Genomic DNA, 26,183 nt, shown 5'->3' with positions numbered 1-26,183 from the left:
CCAGAGCTAGGCCCAAAAGTTTCCTGTTTTCTTAGGGCATTTAAGGGCATTATGCTCTTTCTCACCACAATACAGACACAAGTTCAAAGTTCTGCATCTATGCTTTTCCTGTTCCGAAATAAAAGAATGGTCTATTTGCATAGGTTCCTGCTGCAAGCTGGGTTTTAGCCAAACCATCTGGCGAGCAGATTGTTGTTCCTGGGCTCATTCCTGGAACCGGGTATCGACCGGGTTATAAAGGTAAATAAGGTCATCCATCGAAGAGACAGTGGTGCAAGGAGCGGTGAAGGACAGCAGTGCAGAGAGCAGGAGGGTAGCCAGTAGTGCCTAAAACACAGGCACTTGACTGGCTACGCCACTGTTAAAGAATAGGGTCAGTTAACATGTGTAACATAATTAGCTAATTGGTGCTAAGTTGGCACTTAATTGGAGATAAGAACCAGGAATTGGCCTTAATAAATGCCAGGGGACACCCAGTGAAATTACATGGAAATAATTTTAAAACAAATAGGAGGAAATATTTTTTTGTACTCAATGAATAGTTAAGCTCTGGAACTCATTGACAGAGAATATGGTAACAGTGGTTAACATATCTGGGTTTGAAAAAGGTTTGGACAAGTTCCTGGAGGAAAAGTCCATAGTCTGCTATTGAGACAGACATGGAGAAGCCACTGCTTGGCCTGGGATTGGTAGCATGGAATGTTGTTAATATTTGGGTTTCTGCCAGGTACTTGTGAACTGGATTGGCCACTGTTGTAAGCAGGATACTGGGCTAGATGGACCATTGGTCTGACCCAGTATGGCTATTATGTTCTTATCGAAGAAGGAAGATCCTGACTTGCCAGCTCATCTTTAATTTGTGGTGCTAATCCTTGCCAGATACCTGCCACAAGGCTCTCATTGTTCCAATTTAATTCCGACACCAAGGTGAAGAACTAGGTGACATAACTTCCCAATGTTTATGAGCCCTGTCTCAGTTGTAGAAGTTCAGAGCATGTGGAGGAAGCCTTCCCTGGTTCTTTGAAGACCCTTCAGAATTTTTCCAGGAAAGCATTAGGACTATTGAGCACTGGGTCGCCTGGTTCCTGCAGTGGTGGAGAGGCCCACACAATGGCTTGACGCATCGATGATGTAAGTCACATGGGTCTGGTTAGAAGGGAAGTCTCTGGCTAGGAGTTAGAAAATTATTAGGCCTTGATTGATGAATCCACTGCAAGTTTTGAGTTTACCGTCATATCTAAGAGGAAGAGTCAGACGAATACCAGAGGAGACTGAAGAGGCTGTGGGCAAAGCCGGTTCTAGAGGCTGTGGCAGTCGCATTCTGTGGTGACACTGATACCTGTAGCCGGTTCCTATGAGTACATAGGTTCTGAATGGAACCAGACAATTGCTGGAGTTGAAGGACCAGTTGCTGGAGCAACCGCATGGAGGTCAAGCAGGTCCCAAATTGAAGAAGGCAAGTCACGCCCAGGCTAAGGTAGACTGGAGCTGAAGATTTAAGATTTACTGGAGCTGGAGACTGAAACTGAGGACTGAAAATGTACTGAAACTGAAGACTGGGGCTGTTCTGGAGTCGGAGACTGGTGGCGGGCCAAAGCTGGGAACCAGAGATGTACTGAGACTGAAGACAGGTGATGTGCTGGAGCTGGAGATAGAAGATATGCTGGGACTGGTGGATTGCTGGATTTGAATTAAATTAATTTAATTTGACTGCAAGAGAACCCCCCCCCCCCCAACACCTGGTGTTGGGGGGGGGGGGGGGGGGTTCTCTTGCAGTCAAATTAAATTAATTCATTCAGGTCAGTGAATCCATGATGTGTGGTCACCGTTTGCCACAGCAACTCCAAATGTTTTCTGAAACAAATATGTCTTCAAGGCAATATGAAATTTAGGATATGAAAGTTCAAGCCGAACATTATTGTATTCCATAATGATGATGCAGTGCAATAAAATGCAGAACTCCTGGTGGATAGCAACCCTTGGGGAAGGGATTTGCAAGTGGAAATAATTGAATGAATAAAGAATCCATGGAGGAACATAGTGTACAGAAAAAGCAGCAAGATATGAAGGAGGGCCACGATGGAGAGCCTTAAACGTAAGGACTGGAATCTGGAGAGTTTTTGTTTTTGGGTTGTTGTTTTTGTTGTTGTTGTTGTTGTTTTTTTTTTAAGTGTGGTGTGCTGAGATGAATCTGTCACCATTTTGAGTGTCTGTAGCCCAAATTCTGCCCTTGCAGAATGGGCTTTAGAAAGGGTTAGCTTTTGCTTTCCTGAAAATTCAGATAACAGTGCTGGCATGTTACCATTCTTGCCTGGAAGGACCTTCTGCGGGCTCACATCTGGATGTTTGTTTTCTTAAGGGTGTAGCTCACTTGCATTCTTATTTTGTAGGTCAGACTAACCTTTTGTCTTGTTCAGAAGGATGAAGCAGCTTCTAAGGCAACAATCGCGCAAAGGTCGAAAGAGGAGGAGGAGCAGCTTGGAGGAGTTGAGGCATACAGAGAGGTACATAGAGGATACCTACAGGGTCATACTAGAGAAGTCCCACCTCCAATCTGGCAGCCCCTGTGCTGCCTTGGAGGAAGGAGGTCTCACCCTGGTGAAGTAGGAAGTAATCCTGTAGCCAGGACCTGCCAACCAGGGGATGCAACATCCTCTTGCACTGAGGATGTCTCTCCAGGGGCTTCTGCCCAGGAGGGAAGACTTAGGACAGCTGTTGTAATTGGTGATTCGATCATTAGGTATGTAGATAACTGGGTAGCTTGGATAAATGTTTGATTTGTTGGACTAGGACTTTAATGGAAGTCTTAGTGAAGCAAAAAGATGGCATTGTACAGAAATTTCTGCAGTCCATATGTATGCACTTATAATTTAATTCTGGAATCCAAACAGCAGTGTTCAGGTGTTATAACTTGTAGCTGTAATAAGCATAGTATAGGAATGGATATAATGGCACATTGTGTTGTATGATTAAGCTATGCTGCAGCCAGATAGTTGGATAGACTGGATGGGCCTTACAGGTCTTCATCTGCTGTCACTTACTGTGTCACTTTGTAGTCTTTGTCGCTTTTGTTTTCTAAGGTTTACAGGTTCAGGCCAGAAAAGATACCTTCCTTTGGGATTGCTGTGTTGTCCTGTCAACAGAAATGTTGTCATCCTGCTCATTATGAAGGTTGTTTGCTACATCCTATGCATTCTGGGCTGGTCTGGTGGGATGAAAAGGAAGGAAAAACTTGGTCTTACCTGCTAATTTTCTTTCCTTGAGTCTGACCAGACCAAGATCTGCCCTGTAGCCCAACTTTCATTTGGTTCATTTCTTTTTTTTTTTATTTGCATTTAAAATTTAAATACATCTATTACATAAATGTAAGATATGGAAACAAAATTAAATCACAATTCTAACATAGGAAAAGTAACCCATTATTTAGACCACTATATATGAGCAAGATACAAGGAATAATTATACTGCAAAAAAGAAAAAAGAACAAATATTAAAGCAGGGACATGCAGATATCAGCAGCCGGAGTTTATCAGCGTATTTTCTCTCTATTGGGAGTTCTGGGAAAGTCCTTGACTACTTTCTTTGGCAATTAAGAAATCTTTCATTTTTTTGGGTTCCGTAAACATATAATTCACAGCATTCAAGGACAGAATACAACGACAAGGAAAAATTAAAGACTCCCCCTATTGCAAGAACTCTTGGCTTTAAACTCAAGAATTCTCGCCGACGGGCCTGAGTGTCCTTGTTCAAATCAGGATAAATTCTAACGGTACCCCCAAGAAATTTATCATTCAAATGCTTAAAATACAATTTGAAAATATTCATCTTATCCATTTCAAGTGCAAAAGAAACTATAAGGGTAGTCCTTTCTGACACTAAGTCCATAGAATTTTCCAGAAATTCTGTCAAATTCATCTCAGGTTGTTGTTGAGGGCTCAGAGGGTTTAATTTTCTCCCAGTTATATACAGGGTTCGTACAATAGGGGGAAACCCGTCTATTGGAACTCCTAAAATTTCTTTGACATATTTACGAAGCATATCCAGAGCTGGGATCAATGGTGATTTAGGAAAGTTAGTAAATCGTAAATTGTTTTTTCTCCCCTGATTATCGAGGAACTCTAGCTTTCTTGCCAGAATTTCTCTATCCTTAATGACAACCCCAGCAAAATTCTGAAGATTAGAAAGTTCCGTCCTTAAAGACTCCATTTGAACTTCTTGACTCTGAGTTTTCTCAGTCAGTTGTTTTTGAGACTGTTTCAATTTAAGCAAATCTTCAGTAAAGGAATTAGTTACCTTTGAGAGTAGAGAATTCATTCCCTGAATAGCATCCCATAGATTCTCTAAAGTTACCACAGTCTGTCTTCTCACATCCAACATCACCGGGATAGGGCCCATTAGAGTGGGGGTGGATGTACTCATAACCCTCTGTTGTTCCGTTTCACTCACTGCTGGGGAAAACGCTGCGGCGAGGCCTCCTTGGTTTTGGGGGATTCTTTCCACTTCAGGCGTTCCCTCGATACCCCTCGCCAACAGCATACTATTTCCGGGTTGTGGAGGCGCTGTTGGTTCATTTCTTTGGAGTTCTTCCTTTTGAAATTGTGTGAAGGCACCTGGCACTCTGATGGGTTCCTCATGTGTCTGTCTGTAAATAAATAAATACATAAAAATAAAATCCTAGCTTCTCTCTAGGATTTTAAAGTAGCAAAGAGGAGGGGTTGGTCCACATTTGTTTTCATATAGGAATACTGGAATGTGTGTCTGCCCAAATCCTTTTATAGGAAAGAGCTCACAACTCTTTAGCCTTTGTCTCCATTTGCTGGCTGACAGACATAACCCATATGTCGTGGGCTGGTCTGGTTGGACTCCGGGAAGGACAGTTAAAAGGTAAGACCAAATTTTTCCATAATGATCCAAAGGGAAAATATTATACTTTGGAGAAAATAGTCATCATTTAATGATTTATCTAGTTTTTCTTTTAATGTTTTTCAGCTCAGAAAACCACAAGATGCAATTGATGACTGTACAGAGGCAATAAAACTGGACGAGACATACATCAAAGCTTATTTACGGCGTGCACAGTGGTAAGCTACTAGAGGAGCAAATGCAAGTATATTGGAGTTCATCTGGAAGAATAATCTGTTACCACAATAAACACTGCAACATTTTCTTACATAACCTGTATGTCTGATTACAAGGGTTTGTAATACAAGGGGATGGGACGATTTACCTACTAGGAAAGCCTAAAGAGGATAGGGTTCTCCTACCCATACCTTTGTCACAAATTCCATGCCCCCCTCCTCATGCTACTTCAGCAGTTTTTTGTGTCACATATCTAAACTATAACTAAGTTATTTTTGCTATACCTGCTGACCTTGTGGTTGGACTTTTTCCAACTTCCCCTTTTCACTATTTAAATATAATATGGTTTCAAACAGTATAAAACACAGGACATCTGACCCAAAGATTAATATAAAATCTAAATATCCATTAAAGGTTATCTTAATTACATTAGACCATTCTATATGCATATTCTTACCTTCTAAAAGCTTGTAACAAAGTTCACAATCAATAAATTCTTAAGACGTCTTGTACAGTATCTTGCCCTAGATATGACCTTAACATTGGTCAGCAAAAATACAGAAAAAAACAGGTTTTTCTTCCATTCTTAAGATGCACCTCCCCCCCCCCCCCCCCCCCATCTTAAGCAGACTTTTATAACCTTCTCCACCCCCACACATCCTCTTCGCCCATCACTTGCCCAACAAATCACTCTAAATGCGTAAACATGTTTTTGGGTCCAATCTAATAAGGAGGAGTTTGGGTCACATGGCTGCCCTTGCACAATTTCAGAAAGTCACCCTGCAGCCTGATCTAGTTAGCAAGGATGGGAAACAGCACACAGAATAATTGGAGGGGCGGGATGAAATAAATCTTACAGGTAACCCTTGTTTCATTATTCAGAGGGGTGCTGAAAATACAAATAGGGGTCTGAGCCCCCCCCCCCCCCCCCCCCCCCCCCCAAGTTCCTTACACAGGGTTTTAAAAAGGTTTGGATAATTTCCTAAAAGCAAAGTACATAAGACATTATTAAGGTGGACTTGGAAAGATACACTGCTTATTTCTAGAGTAAGCAGTATAAAGTCTGTTTTACTCTTTTCAGATCTTGCCAGGTACTTGTGACCTGGATTGGCCACTGTTGGAAACAAGATACTAGACTTGATGGACTTTCGGTCTGTCCGAGTATGGCAACACATATGTTCTTATATTTGAAGGCCTGAATTGCACTGTACCAATTGGCTCCCTATGCCCTTTGAGCATGGGGATGAACAGAGGAACCTGGCTTTCAGCAGGTCTTTCCATAAGGGAACCTTGGCCTCTGCAATGCCTTTCCTGGAGAGAATTGGAAATTTGTAGGATACTATTCCTTTTTCACTTTTCACAAATAGGTTGCAGAGCGAGAAGGACATAGACTTTATCAGTGTTAGTAGTGTATCAGAAGGCATTTAAACATTACGTCCATTCCCCTCTCTCCTTCACCTGCCCTGTGAAGGTTATGTGGCACCTCCTTTCCAACTAGCCTTGACATAGTGTGCCCAAGACACTGATCATAAAACAGGGGCATGTGCCTCCAGCACAAGGGAGCATTGCATTTCTGTGTAGCAATGTGATTCTTACTGCTGAAAGAACCACCCTTACAGCTCTGGGGTTTTCAGGAGACTGGCAGTCTGTGTGCGAGAAGGTTACTTAGTCTTCAAAAGGAAATGTTGGTTTTATTTTAATTTTGTGCTCATAGTCTGCAGATTTTTTAAAGGTGATCAAATGTTTTTCTCTTAAACATATTAAATATTTTTTAATTGGTCTTTGATGTGTCTAGCTGTGTAAAAGGTTTTGTCTACCTTAGTTCCGCTGTTTTCACTGTCTGCTTCCCCAACACCTCAGTGGTTACTGCACCTCATTTTCAGAGATCAGGGTGTGGTGTTGTGACATTTGGTCACTACAGATACTACTGGGGGTTCCTTGAACTCCAGAACTAAATAGACAAGGCTGTTTACAGAATATTCTTTTAAGGTGCAGGTAAGAGGAGCTTAGGATTTGCTGAAGTGAGACATGGGAGGCAGAAAAAACACTAGACTAGTATAGGAAAGTGCAAGATAAGTGTTGTTTAACCCAGAACTCAGATGATCTCAAAGTAGTGCAAATATTGCATTAATTAGTCCTAAACAACTGCTCTGATATCTAAAGTGGGGAAAAGGAATCATTTAAGAACTTTATAATATTAGTGGCCAGTGAGCTATGAGCAAGAACATGGAGGACACTAATACAGTATATTTACACTGCTGCAGTCTTAAATGGCAAAATAATGGCTGTTGATTACAAAATATGTAGTTGACGAAGACAGATTTGATTAAACTCTAAAAAATGAAGATATTGATACTTTGTTGGTGATAAACACTTAATGACCTCACTGACATGCACTCTGAGTTAAGTGTGGTTTTTATAAGTCACTTGAAAAATGATTGTATTTAAATTAGCTTTTTGAAGGAGGGTTTTTTTTTTTCTGATCACAGGTATAAGTCATTTAGCAGACACCATGATCTGTTAACTTTTTATGCATAAGAGCAGATTATTTAGGACTAAGTAATGCAATATTTGAACTACTTTGGAATCATTTTTGAGTTTTGGTGGATATAATATTGAAAGTTAAAGCCTGACTTGAGTATATCTTTCTTAAGTAGAAAACATTTACACTACCATTGTTCTTCCAATAGTTACATGGACACAGAACAGTTTGAAGAAGCGGTACGGGATTATGAGAAAGTTTACCAGACAGAAAAAACAAAAGGTAAAGCAATAAGGAACTCATAATCTTATGCTGCCTTTGCAGATATGTCTCTTGAACATTTCAAAACAGCAAAAGTGTTTCACAGTCAATTATATATAACCATCCAAATACTCTCTCTTGAAGTAGAGAGTAGTTTTTGCTTGCAAAATGCAACCACATTTATAGTAGTGAAACCTTGTCTTACATCCTTGTTCTTAAAAGAAAAACAAATCGCACATAATCCAATGTGATAGCACTTATAATAGCAAAAAATGAGAAATAGGTTTTACCACCTAATTTTCTTTCCTTTAGTCCTACCAGACCAATCCAGAACCTGTGGATTGTGCCTGTTGGTCAGCTGATGGAGACAGAGAAAAAATGAAGCCTTGCGTACTTTGCCCAGTAAGGGCACCATGCAGCTTTAGATGTTTAGTATTTCAAATGACAAAAGTAATGAGCCATCTGTTTTCTATCTCACTTGAGTTGCTGTACTACAATACACATACTGCCAGTAAAAAAACTAAAAAGAGAGAAAACTAAATGTTGAACCTGAAGAGTGTTTATCGATAAGCATGAAAAGAGCAATATTAAATTATACTCCCAGGATTTAATAACCAGAAATATATATTAGGGAGGGCCTCTGGACTAGTCTGGTGGGACTAAAGGAAAGAAATGTAGCACATAAGACTCTTTCTCCTTCCTTGGTGTCCTCACCAGACCAGTCCAGAACCTGTGGAATGTATCAAAGAAGTTCCCAAGATGAATGGGACACCAAGATCTCTGCCTGAATCATTTTAGATCCAAATACAGCTCTACTCCTACCTGGAACCAACAGTGCTTTGAGAATATAAGAATGAATGATACTGCTACGAGAGGTTATGGCAGCCATTTTGAAAGCAGAGCTGAAAGATAGGCCTGGGGGGAACCTATGGGTGGATAGGGGAGGAAGTGAATTCTTTGCTTTGGTCTTTACGGAAGAAGATGTAAGAGATCTGCTTGTACAGGAAATGATTTTCAAGGGTGATGATGTGGAGGAACTGAAAGAAATCTCAGTGAACCTGGAAGATGTACTGAGCCAAATTGACAAGTTAAAGAGTGAGAAATACCTGGACCAGATAGCATACACCCTATGGTAATGAAAGAACTCAAACATGAAATTGCTGATCTGTTAGTGATCTGTAATCTGTTGTTAAAATCGTCTGTAGTACCTGAAGATTAGAGGGTGGCCAATGTAATGACGATATTTTTTTAAAGGATTCCAGGGGTGTTCCTGGAAATTACAGACCAGTAAGACTGATTTCAGTGCCGGGAAAAATAATGAAAAGTAGTATAAAAAAAATAAAATTATGGAACACATAGACAAACGTGATTTAATGGAAAAGAGTCAGCATGGGTTTTGCCAAGGGAAGTCTTGCCTTCACCAATTTGCTTAATTTCTTTGAAGGCATAAATAAATGTGGATACTGGTGAGCCAGTTGATGTAGTGTATCTAGATTTTCAGAAAGCTTTTGGCAAAGTTCTTCATGAGAGATTGCTGAGAAAATTGAAAAGTCACAGGATAGGAAGCAATGTCCCTCTGTGGATTAGGAGTTTGTTATTGGACAGAAAACAAAGGGTAGGGTTAAATGGCCATTTTTGTCAGTGGAAGAGGGTGAATTGTGGAGTGCTGCAGGGATCTGTACTGGGACCGGTGCTATTTAACATATTTAGAAATGATCTGGAAAAAGAATGACGAGTGAGGTAAATAAATTTGCAGATGACCCAAAACTATTCAAAGTTGTGAAAACACGTGCAGATTGTGAAAAATTGCAGGAAGACCTTAGAAAATTGGAAGATTGGGCATCCAGATGGCCAATGAAATTTAATGTGGACAAATGCAAAGTGATGCACATTGGGAAGAATAATCCAAATCATAGTTACCTGATGCTAGGGTCCACCTTAGGAAGCAACACTCAAGAAAAAGATCTAGGAGTCATTGTAGACAATACACTGAAATCTTCTGCCCAGTGTGCGGTGGTGGCCAAAAAAGCGGAGAGGGATGCAAAATTAGACCATGAATATTATAATGCCTTTGTATTGCTCCATGGTGCGACCTCACCTTTGAGAATTGCGTTCACTTCTGGTCGCCATTTCTTAAAAAAAAAAAAAAAAGAAAAGATATAGCAGAATTAGAAAAGGTCCAAAGAAGAGCAACCAAAATGATAAAGGAGATGGAACTTCTCCCATATGAGGAAAGGAGTGGAGTGGAGGAGTAGCCTAGTGGTTAGCGCAGCGGGGAACTGAGTTCAATTCCCTCTGCAGCTCCTTGTGACTTAACCCTCCATTGCCCCAGGTACAAATAAGTACCTGTATTTACTATGTAAACCGCTTAAATACTTTTAAAAGAAATGGGAGGAAATATTTTTTCACCCAAATAATAGTTAAGCTCTGGAGCTCATTGCCGGGGGATGTGGTAACAGCAGTTAGCATATCTGGGTTTAAAAAAGGTTTTGACAAGTTCCTGGAGGAAAAGACCATAGTCTGTTATTGAGATGAAGGTGGGGGAAGCCACTGCTTGCCATGGGATTGGCAGCATGGATTGGTAGCATAGAATGTTGCTACTGATTGGGTTTCTGCCAGGTACTTGTGACCTGGATTGGCCACTGTTGGAAGCAGGATACTGGGCTAGGTGGACCATTGGTCTGACCCAGTATGGCTGCTGTTATGAGGTGCTTTGTGTGTGTGGGGAGGGGGGGGGAGGGTGTGAAGTTCCAGGACGAATGGCTGGTCAGGTACGAAGGAGAACAGTAGAGCCCAGATTACCGACTGTTGGATAACTAAAGGTCAGTTAATCAGGACTGTACTGTATATATGCTGATAAAAAATTACCTCAGCTACTGGCAATGATGGTTTTAGAAATTGTTTCACTTTACCAGAACCTGCAAAGAGAAAAATTCAATTTTCCCAACCTTGGAAATTGGTTGATCATGTCATTGCACTTTTAAAGTACACACCAGACATGGAGCAAAAGTACAGACTTGATCTACTTGAAATAAGGACAACCTCTCTGAAAGAAAAGACAAAATTGTTTAATGAACATTCCTTCTTCTGTGAATTGGAGATAAGGCAGTGGCGTAACTAAATGGGGCCACGGGGGCCTGGGCCCCCCTGCCTACGACCCTCTCGACCCCCCCCCCCTCCCGCCGTCGCCTACCTTTGCTGGCGGGGGACCCCAACCTCTGTCAGCCGAGGTCCTCTTCTTCCGGCGCAAGGCTTCATTCTGTTTCTGTGAGTCTGACGTCAGGACTCACAGAAACAGAACGAAGCCTTGCAGATCAGTCAGCGGCCGCGTTGCTGGCTGATCTGCAAGGCTTCGTTCTGTTTCTGTAAGTCAGACTTACAGAAACAGAACGAAGCCTTGCGCCGGAAGAAGAGGACCTCAGCTAGCAGGGGTTGGGGTCCCCCGCCAGCAAAGGTAGGCGGCAGCGAGGGAGGTTTGGCAGCGGGAGGGGGGTCAGAGTTGGGGGGGGGGCTAAAATGTGCCCCCTCACCTCGGGCTCTGGGCCCCCCTCCCGCCGAAGTCTGGCTACACCCCTGAGATAGGGATCTGTGCTATTAAATCTTTTAGTTCAAAATTCTTATATGAAGAGAGAAAAATCGAAAATAACTGCGTAAAGGGTAAGCTACTTTCAAGAAGCTGTTTAAGGGGGGGTCAAAGGACAGAAGGTCCTAGTGCCTTAAGCAGCAGAATCCTACTCCACTCGGGATGGAGAAACACACAGGAGGTTGTATAGCGCACTGCATGTGGATGAAATTCTCAGGACAACCTTTCAGGTGGCCTAAAAAAAAAGACAAAGTTGCAACTTGAACTCAAGAACCCCCAAGCTATTTCTACTTGGTTTCCAACCAGAAGAAAAGATTTGAGTGAAAGATTCAACAGAGGCAGAACTGCCTTCCCTATATAACTGTTTGTCAAGATTCGCCAAACTCTCAGGCACACTAAAAAGGAAAATCCTATCTGGCTGTGAGTTGCATAGGTCCTTGTAGATTGATATATCAATCCAGTGGTTCTCAGACTCTGTTGGTGGAGAACATAAACCCATGAGTCTGGACTGGTCTGGTCTGGAGGGACTCAGTGAAAGGAAACTAGCAGGTAAGATCTAATTTCTCTATATATTACACAAAAATAGTAATAAAAGCCCAACTTATTTATGCATATATATACTCCCAGGACATTTTTGTAACCACCTACTTGAATGTTTAAAACACTATTCTACATGGTCAAGTAGCTCATAAAATTATCCAGTAAAATAATCCAGAACGCTTAAGGGAGAATGACCATGCTGCTCTTAGTCCTCTTCCTCGCCCACCCCACACACACACACACACACACACACACACACACACGTCTCACCATCTCCTAGGATAAAGAATAAACAACAGGGCATCTCACGGATGTAAATGTCCCACGGATCACAGGGTAAAATCCAATGTTTACAAATTGCATTCATTTTGGCAGGGTTCTGTTGCATATGAGAATAGGCTGTGCATCTTCTCTTACTTTTTTTCAGTGCCCTTGGCAAAGATCTAATAACGTTGAAGTCTAAAAATGGGACAAGATAAAACTAGTTAAATTTGTCTTATTGCTAGAGCAGTTCGGGGAGTAGGGAATATTTGTCCCTAAAGTGACAACGACTGCGTTGCTCTACTTGATAAGTTTGGCATTCTAACTTTGGATAAATGTAAGGAAATCTAAGGAGGAGCTCTTCCTTTCTGGAACAGAAAATGCTTACCAGGTAGCTCATTGGTACTTTCTCACCAGAACACAAGCAGCTGCTCAAGAATGCCCAGATGGAGCTGAAGAAAAGCAAAAGGAAAGATTACTACAAAATTCTGGGGGTGGACAAGAATGCCTCAGAAGATGACATCAAGAAGGCATACCGGAAGCGTGCCCTGATGCATCATCCAGGTACGGGGCTTGGCATACTGCCAGACTTTGAGAGCCAGTGAACCTGTAAGATTTGTCCTAGCCTTTAAAATCACTGTGAAGTTCTAGATTTTAGTTTGTTATAAAAATTGACATCTGATTTTTAATAGATTCTATGACCAACATCTTTGGTTGAGGTGAGAATACAGCAAGATTAGGGCTTCTATATGCCTCAACTGGTGCGTAGTGACTTGTACTGCAGTGCAGGTCAGGTGTCAGTTTTCCTTTTCATTCTTTGTTGTTGTTAAGTTCTTCGAGTCAGTGTCAACTCATGGTGACCCTCTAAATAGTTGTCCTGAACTGAGTTTGGTCTTCAGTCAGGCAGCTAATTGTTGATAGAGTGGCATCCATTGCTGCTGTTATTATTTCAGTCTGTCGTATTGCTGATGATCCTCTTTTGTGTAGATCTTCAACATTGCCAAACATTGTCATTCTTAAAGGCTGTGTTTTAAAAAGCCTATTCCTTAGTAGTTTGAACCATTCAGGCTTTTACTGTGTGCTAGATGTAGAGCCACTTGAATAGGCCGAGAAGCTTTTAGGTATACCAATATAGGTAAGAAAGCCAGGTGAATTTGATTGTGTAGCAGGAGAGTTGACATTTTTTCCCTCATTAGAACATAAGAGTTGCTCTACTGGGTCAGACCAAAAGGTCCATCTAGCAGGGTTGTGGAGTCTGACGCAATTTTGGGTGGAGTCAGTCGACTCCAACTTCAAAAAAAAAAAAAATTATCATTTTATATTGATACATACATTTCTTTGTCCTGGATCTAAAGTACTGGTAAATAAGTCATATTTACCAGTATTTTCGACCCAGACCAAAAAATGTAAAGCCTAATATTAGTAGGGTTGGAGTAAGACAGTAGAAAAATAGAGGAGTTCGAGTCGGTTTGGTGTACCAACTCCACAGTCCTGCCATCTAGCCTAATATCCTGTTTCTAGTGGTAAATCCAAGTTACAAGTACCTGGCAAAGTCCCAAAAAAGTTGCAAGATTCCATGTTACCAACCCCCATAGATAAACAATGGCTTTCCCAGATCTATCTTGGTAATGGTTTATGGATTTTTCCTCCAGGAATTTGTCCAATTCTCTTAAGCACTGGAACTCACTGCTGAAGTGAGTGGTAAAAGCAGTTAGTGTAGCTGGGTTTAACTATGTACTCAGTTTAAAAAAAATATTTTTTCCTATTTGTTTTAAATGTGCTACTATGTAACTTCAAGGAGGGTCCCCTAGTCTTTATACTTTTTTGAAAAAGTAAATCACATTTTCCCGTTCCACACCATTCAGGATTTTATAGACCTGTATCGTTTCTCCCCTCAACTGTCTCTCTCCAGGAATCATACACTCAATGTTTGGTAATGGTAACAGTGCTTGTAGTCTGCCAACTCCCAGTTAGAGGTTCAAAGAAGATACACAAGAATTAACGGTTACACAATAATGAAAAGAAAAGATGATCAATAAAGCAGAAATTTTTTAAACAGTTAAGCTTTCAATTGTTTGTTTGAAACAGTAGGAAAGAGTTAATCTTTCTAATATCAACTGGGAGTGAACACCATTTTGAAACTGCCTGGTATGGAAATGCCGATAGAGATTTCTTAAATCTTACTTTTACAAATGATGGACAATAAAGAAGGCGTGAATCTGCAGCACATGATGAAATAGAAGATAACAGAAATGAAAATAAGTATTTGAACATGTACCATAGAACATGGAAGCTTAATATTAATTGGGCTTTAATGGGTAACCATTAGTTTCATTGTACTGCAATGTTTGAAAGAGCTTTTCTGCATGGCAGACAGGAAGAATTTAGAGAAATAAATTAACAGAGGTGCAGCTTTTTTCTGAGATATGCTTCCTTTGTTTTTGGCTTCTCTTTCAGATCGGCACAGCGCAGCCACAACAGAAATTCAAAAAGAGGAAGAGAAGAAGTTCAAGGAGGTGGGGGAAGCCTTCACCATCCTGTCGGACCCGAAGAAGAAAGCTCGTTATGACAGCGGGCAAGACCTTGACGAGGATGGAATGAATATGGGAGGTGAGTATGGCAGATGCTTCTTGTGTTCCAAACCATAGCTTGAGAGCGGTGGCATCTCAGACAGTTCCTCCATATTTCATAAGCCCATTCATATGATGCTGGTCACAGGTACACTTTGTTCCTGAGGGGAATATCTAGGGGTAGGTGTCAGGAAGCTAGTTCAGCTGTTAACCACATGCTGATATGGTGTGGGTTCTGATGATGATTAACTCAGTGGAACCCCTAGTTTACTTAGATGAGCAGTGATGGGGGGGAGGTTACAAAAAAACGTAAACATTAATATTGAAACTTCAAGGGGAAATGGGGAGTTTTACTGATTTGAATGCAGCAGAACCATGGATTTTTAGTGGTGGCATACAGGGGGTTAATCGTGGTTTGTCTATTCCTCAGCATATCAGGAGGTTTGGGCACCCTAGCAGAGGGCCCAGAGAATGGGGAAGGTGGAAAAGGAGGCATGTTGGGCACCGGTTTCCTTGGATGTCCCTAAAAATAAGAGTGTCGTTCTGTAGAGCTGAAAATAAGCAAACTCCACTGTGAATTTACAGAATTTACTTCACCACCCTTCCAACTTTAGGTGCCACAATTTACAAGATAATAGAAACATAGGAGTCTACATTCAAAGCAATTTAACCAGCCAGAAAGAGCTCCTGGCTGGTGAAATTGCTTGTTCGGGGCTGTCCACTGATATTCAGCAGCAGTTAACTGGTTAATACCACTGAATATCACCACAGACCACTAAACTTAAAGCCAGAGGTTTTGTGGACGGTCCAGGGATGGAGTTGGCACTTATACGATTAAGTGCTGATAATCAGCACTTACAGTCTTAAGTTTAGCGGTTAAAACCGTTAAATGCATAATAGAGAGCCGGCCACATAAATCTGGCCCCCCAACATGGCCCAGCATTAACGCCGCTGCTGGTTGAATGTCGACCTCTTAGTTAATGACAATAAATTCATATAGGTACCATTTAACAATGCTGTTTTCCTTCTCTGCCCTGTAGATTTTGATGCCAACAATATCTTCAAGGCATTCTTTGGTGGTCCAGGTGGTTTCAGCTTTGAAGGTGAGTTCTTAGCATTTGCTGTTTGCTCTCCGTGTCTGTGAGTGGCGTAGCCCCCATCGATGTTCCTACCATGTGCTGTTCAAGGTCCTGTATCTGTCTTGTCTTTGCTCCGCATAAATGTGGCTGTTCTCGGGCAGATCACTTAGTGGGCCAATATATTCTGTTGCTGTAGCTGCAGAGTGTCTCCTGACTACTAATCAAGATTTTAAAATTACGCAGCAACATACTGGTGACTTGATGTGTTGTTACCAGTTTATTTGATTTTCTCTTTCTTCTTACTCATCTGTGTGTGCTTCTGTTTCATTTTAAAGCTTTGCACAGGTTCAGTGAGGTCTAAGCATAATACGTGGGTGGGTTATATTATGTCAAGTCTCCCCTCTCCCCCCCCCCCCCCCCCCATTTTATAATTGTTTATACGGTATTAATATTGATTAACTTCTTCATTACAGCTTCTGGGCCTGGAAATTTCTTCTTCCAGTTTGGCTAATAAACCTGACGGTTGCCTGCCCTGTTTTAACCTGGAATGTGGACACTTAACTTTAAATCAGAGACTCCTCCTTTATGCCATCATGTCTCACTGTCCTTGGAGCAGTTTCCTAGTCTCAACTGGATACCTCTCATATGTTTGTGTGTGTGAAGCAAAGGAGTCTGCTTTGAAGAGATAGAAAAGTGAAGAAAAACAAAAGGATAATTAATTTTTTGTTTTACTATTAACTTTATTAAAAAGAAACAAAAGGAAAAAAAAGGTTTGTACCCTTTTAATCCCTCCTGTCAGCTGCTGAGTTGTCTGCTCAAAATGGGGACACTTAGGACTGAATGATCCAGGTGACAAAAGTGCTAGTTCTCTTTTTTTTTTTTTTTAAAGTCAGTTTTGTCTGTGCACTCCAAAAGTATTCTTAACCTGGGCGGAGTGGGGGGGGGGGGGGGGAGGGAGGAAGGAAGAGGAGGGAGAAATAAAAAAAAAATGACGAAAAAAAAAAAGAGAGAAATTGCAGGGATGTTTTTGCATACTTGACCTAGCCATATCCAGTATAAATGTTGGTAACTTTGTGGTGGGGCACTCTCTCAAACATACTTGTGGGCATTTAACATAAAGCAGCAGACATGTAGCCTCTAAAAAGCAGTTAAGGAAAATCAGGAATGAGTGTCATTGCCCTGTGCAGCTTAGTGTCTAAGGACTGGAAAAATGGTTATTAGGGTCACTGATGGAATATTAATAACTTTCCTATGTCATTTACTCAGGCTCTTAAGAGGATGCTCTTCTGAATGGGCATCCTTTGGCTCTGGGGGACTGATATGTAGCGGTGTTAAAAACAAAATAGTGTGCTGCTCAGAGAGGGAGATAAGAAATGAAAAGCTTGGGGAGGGGGGGGGGGGGGTTGCCAGGTTCCTGTCCCCCACCCCCCACCTTGTTTTGTGCTTGGGGGAAATTTCCCCCATCTGACTCTGTTAAACTGCTACTGAACAGCTAAGAAGCTCTTTTCTGGTCAAATACATAAGCTCAGACTGCCTAAGTAAACTTGAATTAAAATCTAGGCCAGCTTAATCTGCTAAGCAGTAGGAGACGGTGTTCCCTGGTGTAGCATATGCCAGGAATGTCTGCGAGCAGATCTGGATTTTGAGGTATCCACAATTTGTCAGCAAGCATTCTTCAGAGATATCTGCACATAGATGATTTAAGAAACAGAGTAATGTTATGTTCCTGGAAAACCAGATCTGTTTGTAGCTATTGACTTGGTGTTAGGAACCCCTTCCTGCCCCACCTTCCAGTAGTCTGAAAGAGTTTTCCAATAGAGGTTTACTTCCCACAGCGGAACCTGATTGTGATCAGCTTCTAGGGGAAATCCTGATTTGACAGTTGAGTATGAAATGTATTTTTTTCAGCTTTTGAGAACAAATGTGTCTTTTCTCCTGTTTAACAAAAGAAAAAACAAGGTTTTTGGGCAGTAAAGGTTTGCTCCGGTGCTTGCATCATGCCCTATTGAAACATGTCCATTCTTTCTGAAGAACCCTTTGATAAAGTAGTATGAGTGTTTTGAACTCAGATGTGGTATCAAATTCCTCTCCCCACCCCCTATCTTTTTATCTTGATCTGAGAAGTTTAAACAAGAGTGGAAGATGTTTGTAGATGGCATAGAGGCTGCTTAGAAGTGACCTACCAGTGATAAATGGACTCGAAGTCTCTGGATGAAACCTTGGGAACTGTCTGATCTCATGGAATGGCAGCTTATTGAGTTATTGATCTGTAACTCTATTCCACCTTCTGAGGGTGGCAGCAAAAAGGAAGAAGAGACCTGGCAACCGGAAAGCCTCTATCTTCCGCTCATTTGTGTGCACACACTTAAGGATCTTCAGAAAGCCTTTCGTGGAGTAGAGCCTAAAGTAATGGCAGACTGTAAAACTGGATTGGAGAACGATGGTCTGTGCTTACTATCTGACTTCTCAAACCCAAAGACATTTCCAAGTTCACGTTACTACTACTACTACTATAAATCATTTCTATAGCGCTACCAGTCGTACGCAGCGCTTCACAATTGAACATGAAGAAAAGACGTTCTGCCTCTGAGCTTTCCAGGATGCGTAGTCTTACTTTAAAGAAAAATAATCATCCTAGAATGCCTTGCGAGGAGCTTTTAAAACAAACTGGAAAAACTCTCAACAATCTTCCTGGGATTATCTGGCTATCTTGAGCACCTTTGCTGCTCCAGACAGCTGCCCATGGGGGTGGGGTGACAAGCGTGGTCATGTGGTTTATGGCATCTGGAGGGAACATGACCAAAAGAAGACAGACTTTGGACTTAAAACTATTCCCCTGCCCAGTAAGGTTGTAGAACAGGACCAGCTCACCGGTTAGTTAGTCCGAGGCAAGGAGATTCTATAGATGTCACATTATTAATGGATTTTGTATATCAGCTGTGCTGCGTCTGCCCTCAGTAACCTGTATGGCTTGTAAGTTATCAGAATTGCTAGAGAGATTCATCATGGAGCCTTAAGTCCTTAGGAAGAGAGAGTGCATTTGTTGGTTTATGGCTGCCCCGCTTTATTTCTGTCAAGGCAGCTGCCTTCTCAGATTCCCAGACACTAAACCATTTTCCAGACTCCTTAAATCGCTGCTATGCACAAGACAGAAGACTTCAAACCAAATGCTGGAACACTGTGTAACCTGTCATGTAACCTTTCCCTCCCCTTTTTAATATAGATGTTTCCATCCAGAACCCTTGCAGCATAGACTCGCCCCAGTGAAGCAGTGATTGCAGACCCTTGCTTTAATGTATCAATAAATCTGTCTTTGGTGCAAGGCTGAACATCTAAAATCTTTCGCAGCAGGGTGGGTGTAAAACAAAATTGACCTTCACCTTGGAAGATCCAAAATTTATAATAAGTTAGTGAGCTGTTCACCTGTAGCCTGTTGAAAGGAAGGTACATTTCTTCATCTTGTATGTTACATCCCGATTCACCACCCAATCGTGCCAAATCAGATGGCTTCTTCTCCCCTGGCACATCAGTCAGAGGGGTCCTGGGATAGAATCAGCTAAAATTTGAGCAGGAGTATTGGCATGCCTGTTTTTGGTGACTCCTGCCAAATTTCAGCCAAATCCATCCACAGGAAGGGCCTCTGATGTGTGCATGCATACAAGCATTGACCCAGCAACAGCAGATAGAGGGCTGCTCTATAAGGAGGCACCTGATTTGGAGGTAGCTGCCTACTTTGTTTTGTAGATTATGTGTTTAGACAAAAGCACTTAAAACACCAACATAAACGCTCAGGCCTGGTTTCCGGAGATAGACGCATAACTTAGAGAATACTCCGTTATGCTCATATGTGTGCACCTCCCCCACATTTTGTCCATGTGTACGCCCACTGCAAGATGCACTTAGCTGCAGTATTGGTGCCTGAATGTCGGTGCCCACTTTATAGACTTACCCCCTACGTGCTATGTACTGCTGAAACACTCCTGTAAATAAACAGCCTATGTTTTCTCCCTTCTGGTCAGCAGGTGACACCAAAGGCGCATCTGATGTAATGCTGTTCATTCAGAAAGGCAGGTGCTGTTTTTAGCAGGGGTGTGAAGAACAGGCATCCTATCCATCATCAGAATGCATTATTTGCATGGTTGTGCTCAATTCCTGTAAGTGGACTAAGCGAGGAGCACCTGTAAAGATGGCAACATCTTGCTGGCTGTGCCAAGCTCTCCTGTCCCTTGTTTCGGTAACCAAGCAGTGCCACGCGTTTCCCTTTTTTCTAGGTGTCTGTGTGTGCTTTCTCATCTGTCACGCCTTGACTTTGCTGCGAGGACATTGTTTAATATCCAAACACTCTTTCAAGGCAGGACAGAGAAACCTCTACGACAGAAGCGACGTTGGAGGAGGGACATCCAGAAGAGGCAGTTAATACTTCAGGCAACTTGCATTGGCTCACAGATACTGTGAAAATTTCAATACACTTGCTGAACTCTTGCTGAAAATGTTTACAGTGGATAAATACATGGACTTTAATTAAAGGAGTCAGGAGTTTTAGAGCAAAAGTATGGGGTTTTTTTTCTGCTGATTTACTGGTGCACATGGTTCAGTTAAGTGGGGGAGAGGGGAAGTACCTCTGATTAATATCTAGTGTTAATATATCATTTCAAACTGTAATTATATATTAGGGAGGGTGAAAAAGAAGTTTATATGTTCTTCAGAGATGCTTACGCAGACTGTACACAATTGCATGGTTTAATGTAGTTGAAGACAGAGTTGTGTGCCAACTTATTAAAAACTTTAAACAAATAAAACATTTGTACATGATGTATATAGAACATATTAATGTAGTGAGAACATTTATTGTATCAGCTATAAAATTTCTGGGAGCTTATGTAAAGTTTTTCATGGCCTGGTGCAGTGAGTTACAGAACTTCATTTAGCACATGTCTTGGTTAAATAATGGTTGAACAGACAACAGAAGGAGAAATTCTAATGGCAATTTGAGACATGTTCGGTAGGATTGATGGCTTTAAAAAAAAACCATTTTAAATAGTGTATACTGATGTGACTTTTAGGATTTTTGTTTTTAAGGTCAGTTTAACATTTTATCCCTTCAGTTACTGCTCCTCAGAGATGGATTGTTTTATCTTGTTCTGGGCTGGCAGCCTTGAAAGCACGGTTCAACCAGGGCTGGTTTAACCATTATGCAGACTAGGTGATCACCTGGGGGGTGGGGGGCAGCTGCAGTCAAAGCAAAACAGGTTATGATAGCCATACAAATTCAAAGACCATCCGTACATGGTTTTGCCCAGACTCCCTATGAGTAATTTTCACAAGTCTACCTGGCTAAATGACTGTTGGAAATTGCCCTCATTATGTACACAATACCTATGTAAAACATAATTAATAATTAAGTTGTAAAAATGCATAATTGAACATGAAGGGGTGCTTTTCCAGTGATAGTGATTGCTTAATGTTATTTTTTTTTTGGTTGGGGGGGGGGGGGGACTGAGGGTCTAAATTAAAGAGTCACAAAGCTAATACCCTCCCCCCCTGCACTGGTCGTACCAGCCCCTGAAGTCCAGTTTTTGCACTGGTGCGAGAAACGTTTGATTAAACTGTAGCTGGGATTAATATAGGGTTTGTGGTTTTATTTATTTCATTTTATTTACTTTGTTCTTTGCTTCCTGTCCTTTTTGAACTCTAAGAACAAAAATGGAAGTTAAACCTATTCCAAATGTTTTTCTTACATCTAAAGCTTAGGACATTCTTCAGTAGAAATGCTAAAATCTGGTCCTTTTAAGCTGCACAGTGACATGCATTGTGCATGCTTCTAAAGGTTTCTTTTTTTTTTATAAAGCTGCATGTTTGGTTTACAAGCCAGTGTTTCTCAAAGATATGTACTATGGTAGCACCATGCGGGTGGTGATTTGGAATAGTTGCTGATAAAGCTTGAATGTAAGAATAGATGAGTAGGAATGGGTGGGCGAGTGAGTGAGTGAGTGGACTGCCAGAGGAATCTGAACTGCAATTACGATGTTCTGGAGTTCTCGTTTATTTTGTCTGTAGCAGACAAAGTTGTATCAGTTACCATAACCCTGTACCAACCTTTAATTATAAGGTCGTTACTTAAAAAGTCAGCCACTGCCTACAGGGTAAAAGGGGCCCTTTCTTCATGTATTGTATTCTGCTTTGCCTTTGTGTATGGGAAACAGAGACTGTACAGAATAGAAAAAGCAGCTGCTGGGGACTTTGGAGCGTCCCACAGCTCTGTACAGAGATGGGGACAGGCTCTGTTCATGACCTCTGGACAATGCAGCTGTTCTTCCCAGCTGTGTCATGCTTCTGTAAAATTACAGGGAAACACTGTCTGTTCCCCCTCCCTGGATGCCAAGAGCAGCTCTCTTTGGGGCAGGAAACAGATGTTCTACAGGTTTGCTGATATTAGCCAAACAACTGCCCTTATAGTAGTATCTGCCAAACTAACCCATTTGGAGATATCTCCCCTGAGAGAATACAGAGTGCTGACAATTACATACACAGATACATGTAGAAACGGTTCAACATCCCACAGAAACTGAGGCCATTTTCTAGATTAATAGATTCACTAAGGTAAAAACTGTCCAGGTCAGGAGTCTACTTTAGCAGATAGAGAAAAATATAGGCAAATAAAGCCTATATGGCCTATCCAGTCTGCCCATCTATTCTCCCTGGCAGAAACCCAATCGTAGCAACATTCCATGCTACCAATCCCAGGGCAAGTAGTGGCTTCCCCCATGTCTATCCTGTGCCCTCTCATTCCAGATTTTCCTTTCAATTGAAAGAGACTCACATCCTGTGCATTTATGCCACATAGGTGTTTAAAGTTGTCAGTCATAGCTCCCCTCTCCCGCTTTTTTTTTTTTTTTACATTTGTACCCCGCGCTTTCCCACTTATGGCAGGCTCAATGCGGCTTAAGTATTGTATACAGGTACTTATTTGTACCTGGGGCAATGGAGGGTTAAGTGACTTGCCCAGAGTCACAAGGAGCTGCCTGTGCCTGAAGTGGGAATCAAACTCAGTTCCCCAGGACCAAAGTCCACCACCCTAACCACTAGGCCACTCCTCCTTCCAAAGTATACATATTGAATCCTTAAGTCTGTCCCAAGGAGGTTTAATTGACTCAACAGGTGCTTGGCCCATTATCTGGCCTGAACCCGATAGGTGGAGCTTGCTGTCATACAAAGTAATATGTTTTGAGTGTATCAACATGGCAGCTGCTGTGTAGGGAAGCAATTAAACCTCCTTGGGTATAGATGGCTTCAGTCTTGTCATGTGACACCATCTCCTGTCAATCAAACCTCCTTGCCCCTTATGTTTTATGATGAAGGGTGACCAATTCATTATAAAGGGTCCAAAGGGTGACCATGTTAGTAGCCACCCTTTGGATCGACTCATCCTGTTTATATCTTTTTGAAGGTGTGGTCTCCAGAATTGTACACAGTGTTCTAAATGAGGTCTCACCACAGTCTTATACAGGGGCATCATCTTCACCTCCTTTTTCCAACTGGCCATTCCTCTCTCTCTGCACCCAAGTATCCTTCCAGCTTTCGCTGTCACCTTTTCTACCTATTTGGCCATCTGAAGATTAAATATGGTCACACTCAAGTCCCACTCCTCTCATCCACAAAAGTTCTTCACCTCCTAAACTGTATGGTTCCGTCAGATTTTTGCAGCTCAAATGCACGATCCTGCATTTTTTTAGTATTAAATCTTAGCTGCCAAATTCCAGACCATTCTTCTAGCTTCGCTAAGTCCTTCCTCATGCTATCAACACCATCAGGGGTGTCTACCCTATTGCAGGTTTTAGGAATCATCTACAAACAGGCTAACCTTACCAGACAGCCCTTCAGCAATATTGCTTACAAAAATCTTTAAAAGAACTGGCCGAAGAATTGAACCTTGCGGCCCACCACTAGTAACAGGCTTTTCCTCAAAATGAGCTCCATTTATCACTATCCTCTGTCGCCTTCCATTCAACCAGTTCTTAACCCAGTCAGTCACTTCAGGGCCCAAACTGAAGGTGCTCAGCCTATTTATTAGTTGACTATGCATCTTCTGTCTGTTTTGATTGGAACAGCTTGTGTGTCGTTAAATGAAGGTACAGTCTGAACAGTGCTACCAGCCTCTGAATGTCATTTTTTGTACTACTGATTCACATGGCTGCTCTTCTAGAAGAGAAGATGCCGTTTCAGGCCACATTTATTCATATATGCTGTATTAGTCCTGCTCTCTTCCCTCCCCCCCCCCCACCAATTCTTGTGAGTTATGTCTACTTCTACCTTAACACATAATTGAAGATCACATTTCAAAGATTCACTCAGTCCGTTCGTTGTCAGTTTTGAGTTGTGCAATTAATTTCATTCAGCAAGGTAAGATTCATTTACGGTAGCTTGTTCCTATGCCAACACTCGTCCATGGTATTTTAATGACTTTGTGCTGATTACGCTATACAAAACTCAAGTCCAAAAGCTGCTACCTATTTTTGCTCAAAACTGCTGCTGATAGACTGAGTTTTGGAAAAGTGGTCTTCAGTTGTGCCCCCTCCCTAGAAATCGTTTGTGTTCCATTAGCAAAAATTCCCATTGTGGCTTAAAGAATAGTAAATGAAAATCAAAAACACAGCCTCACACTAGCTATGCATAATTAACGTTTACCACTCACACTGTTATCAGATTGCCCCACATCTACCTGAAATCTGATAACAGTGTGAGTGGTAAATGTTAATTATACATAGCTAGTGTGAGGCTGTGTGTTTGATTTTCATTTATTGAGTAAGCTTGAGTGGACTATTGGTCATTACAGAATAGTAAACCAAAGATTATGGAATAATAATAAATATACAGTTAATATGCACCACATACCAGTGTTAGCTTTCTGCAAGCAAGAGTCTGAAGGGTTGGGGTGGGAAGGCAGCAGAAATGTTCTGTTCTATAGTTTATTCTGGGGCCCCTCCCCCCCCAAAAACAAAACTTATTGTATGATTTACTTTTTCTAAAAGCTGGCTGCTGCCGCCCCCCCCCCCCCCAACCGGAGGTACCTTTATAATGGCACACTTCTCTTTAAAGACCATGAAGGAGCCTCTGTGCCTTTATGAAACAGATGGCTCTTGTTTGAAAACAGCATGTATAGTGCATCTATGCTGCGAAGGATACCAGTGCTAAAGGCCTTGTCTTTATGGAAAAACCTTTATAAAATAATCCCTATAGGGGTAATTCTATAACATAGTAGCTAACATTTACATGAATCACATAATGGCATTTATATGTGTGTAAGTCAGTGTGTGTTTTACAGTAGGCTTACAGCATTGCTGTAACCACAAGGGGGGGGGGGGGTTAGCGTCTCTCCAAATTTGAGGTACAGGCTGTAGCTTTGGCTGGTAGGGGTCCACCAAGCCCCACCAGTGGAAGCCCTCCTCCTCGCAAAGCCAGGCAGTTAGCAGTGGCACTTGTCCCAGGTCGCCACTGCACTGGCTGACAACCCCCCTCCCCACACACTCTTGTTTTTTTTTTTTTTTTTGTGAAACAGAGAATGTGCAAGGGAAGCCCTTTCCCTGCACATGTACGGGGGAGGGGGGTGGGGCTTGCGCATGCTCGGTTTCACAAAAAGAAAAAAAAAGTGTTTGGGGGGGGAGGGGTCAGCTAGTGCAGCAGCCCTGGAAAAGTTCCAAATGTCATAATAGTCCTCAGGATGTATAAAACAGCCAAAACCTTCTCTAGTGCTATTTATTTATTTAAAGAGGCTTTCTTTCAGTTCACAGAACAAAAAGTACCTTGAATTAGACATTTTTAAAGCTGCTTACAAACAGTCATTAATCAAATACATGTTTTACATTTTTACAACATTTGGTATAAGAAGCACAGCTGGTAACTGGGGTGGTAGGCTGCTATTATCATGGAAAAGCAGTGGCCGACCTTGGTCACAGAGTTCAGCATGAATACATTGATTTGTTAAGTGTGGATCTTGTGCAACTGTTACCCAGCCTGTTTAGGAAATTAGCTTTACTATTACTCACACAGACTAAATGAAACACTCTAAATTAATTAATCGGCTGTTAATCATGGAATGGTCTGATTGTGAAATACACCAGTATTGGGGGGCAGAATATTAGTCACCCAGGTTACTGACTGGTGCCTTCTTTTTACAATATGAAAGCCTTCCATGGGATACAGTGGTAGGTAAGGTCTTGTCTCTCTCAGTAAGACATCTGTTAGTTGGCTAATTATCCAAATTTACATTAGTTGTCAGATCTTCCCCTCCTTTGCTTTAACTAAATCAGAACTTGCCTGTGAGTGCCAGC

General features: G+C 41.7%; 1 protein-coding gene and 1 long non-coding RNA gene across 2 annotated transcripts in view; one reads left to right on the top strand and one right to left on the bottom strand.

Annotated features, from left to right (window-relative positions):
• The window catches only part of DNAJC7 (DnaJ heat shock protein family (Hsp40) member C7), a 65,475-nt gene extending 48,667 nt beyond the window's left edge, over positions 1–16,808 (top strand). The window contains exons 10-15 of the mRNA XM_030220481.1: positions 4,990–5,081; positions 7,770–7,843; positions 12,624–12,770; positions 14,664–14,816; positions 15,817–15,879; positions 16,329–16,808. Coding sequence (XP_030076341.1) covers positions 4,990–5,081; positions 7,770–7,843; positions 12,624–12,770; positions 14,664–14,816; positions 15,817–15,879; positions 16,329–16,366 — 567 coding nt within the window. The 3' untranslated portion in view covers positions 16,367–16,808. The remainder of the gene's footprint in view (positions 1–4,989; positions 5,082–7,769; positions 7,844–12,623; positions 12,771–14,663; positions 14,817–15,816; positions 15,880–16,328) is intronic.
• Positions 16,809–17,764: 956 nt separating this feature from the next.
• LOC115481892 lies at positions 17,765–21,652 on the bottom strand. Its single transcript, XR_003944013.1, has 2 exons — positions 19,230–21,652; positions 17,765–19,179 (listed from the first exon to the last, which is right to left on the bottom strand). It is a non-coding gene; the product is annotated as an uncharacterized LOC115481892 (long non-coding RNA).
• Positions 21,653–26,183: the final 4,531 nt, after the last annotated feature.

The sequence above is a fragment of the Microcaecilia unicolor genome, chromosome 12 (genome assembly GCF_901765095.1).
Source record: "Microcaecilia unicolor chromosome 12, aMicUni1.1, whole genome shotgun sequence".
Taxonomy (NCBI): domain Eukaryota; kingdom Metazoa; phylum Chordata; class Amphibia; order Gymnophiona; family Siphonopidae; genus Microcaecilia; species Microcaecilia unicolor.
This window is presented reverse-complemented; position numbering and strand designations above follow the sequence as displayed.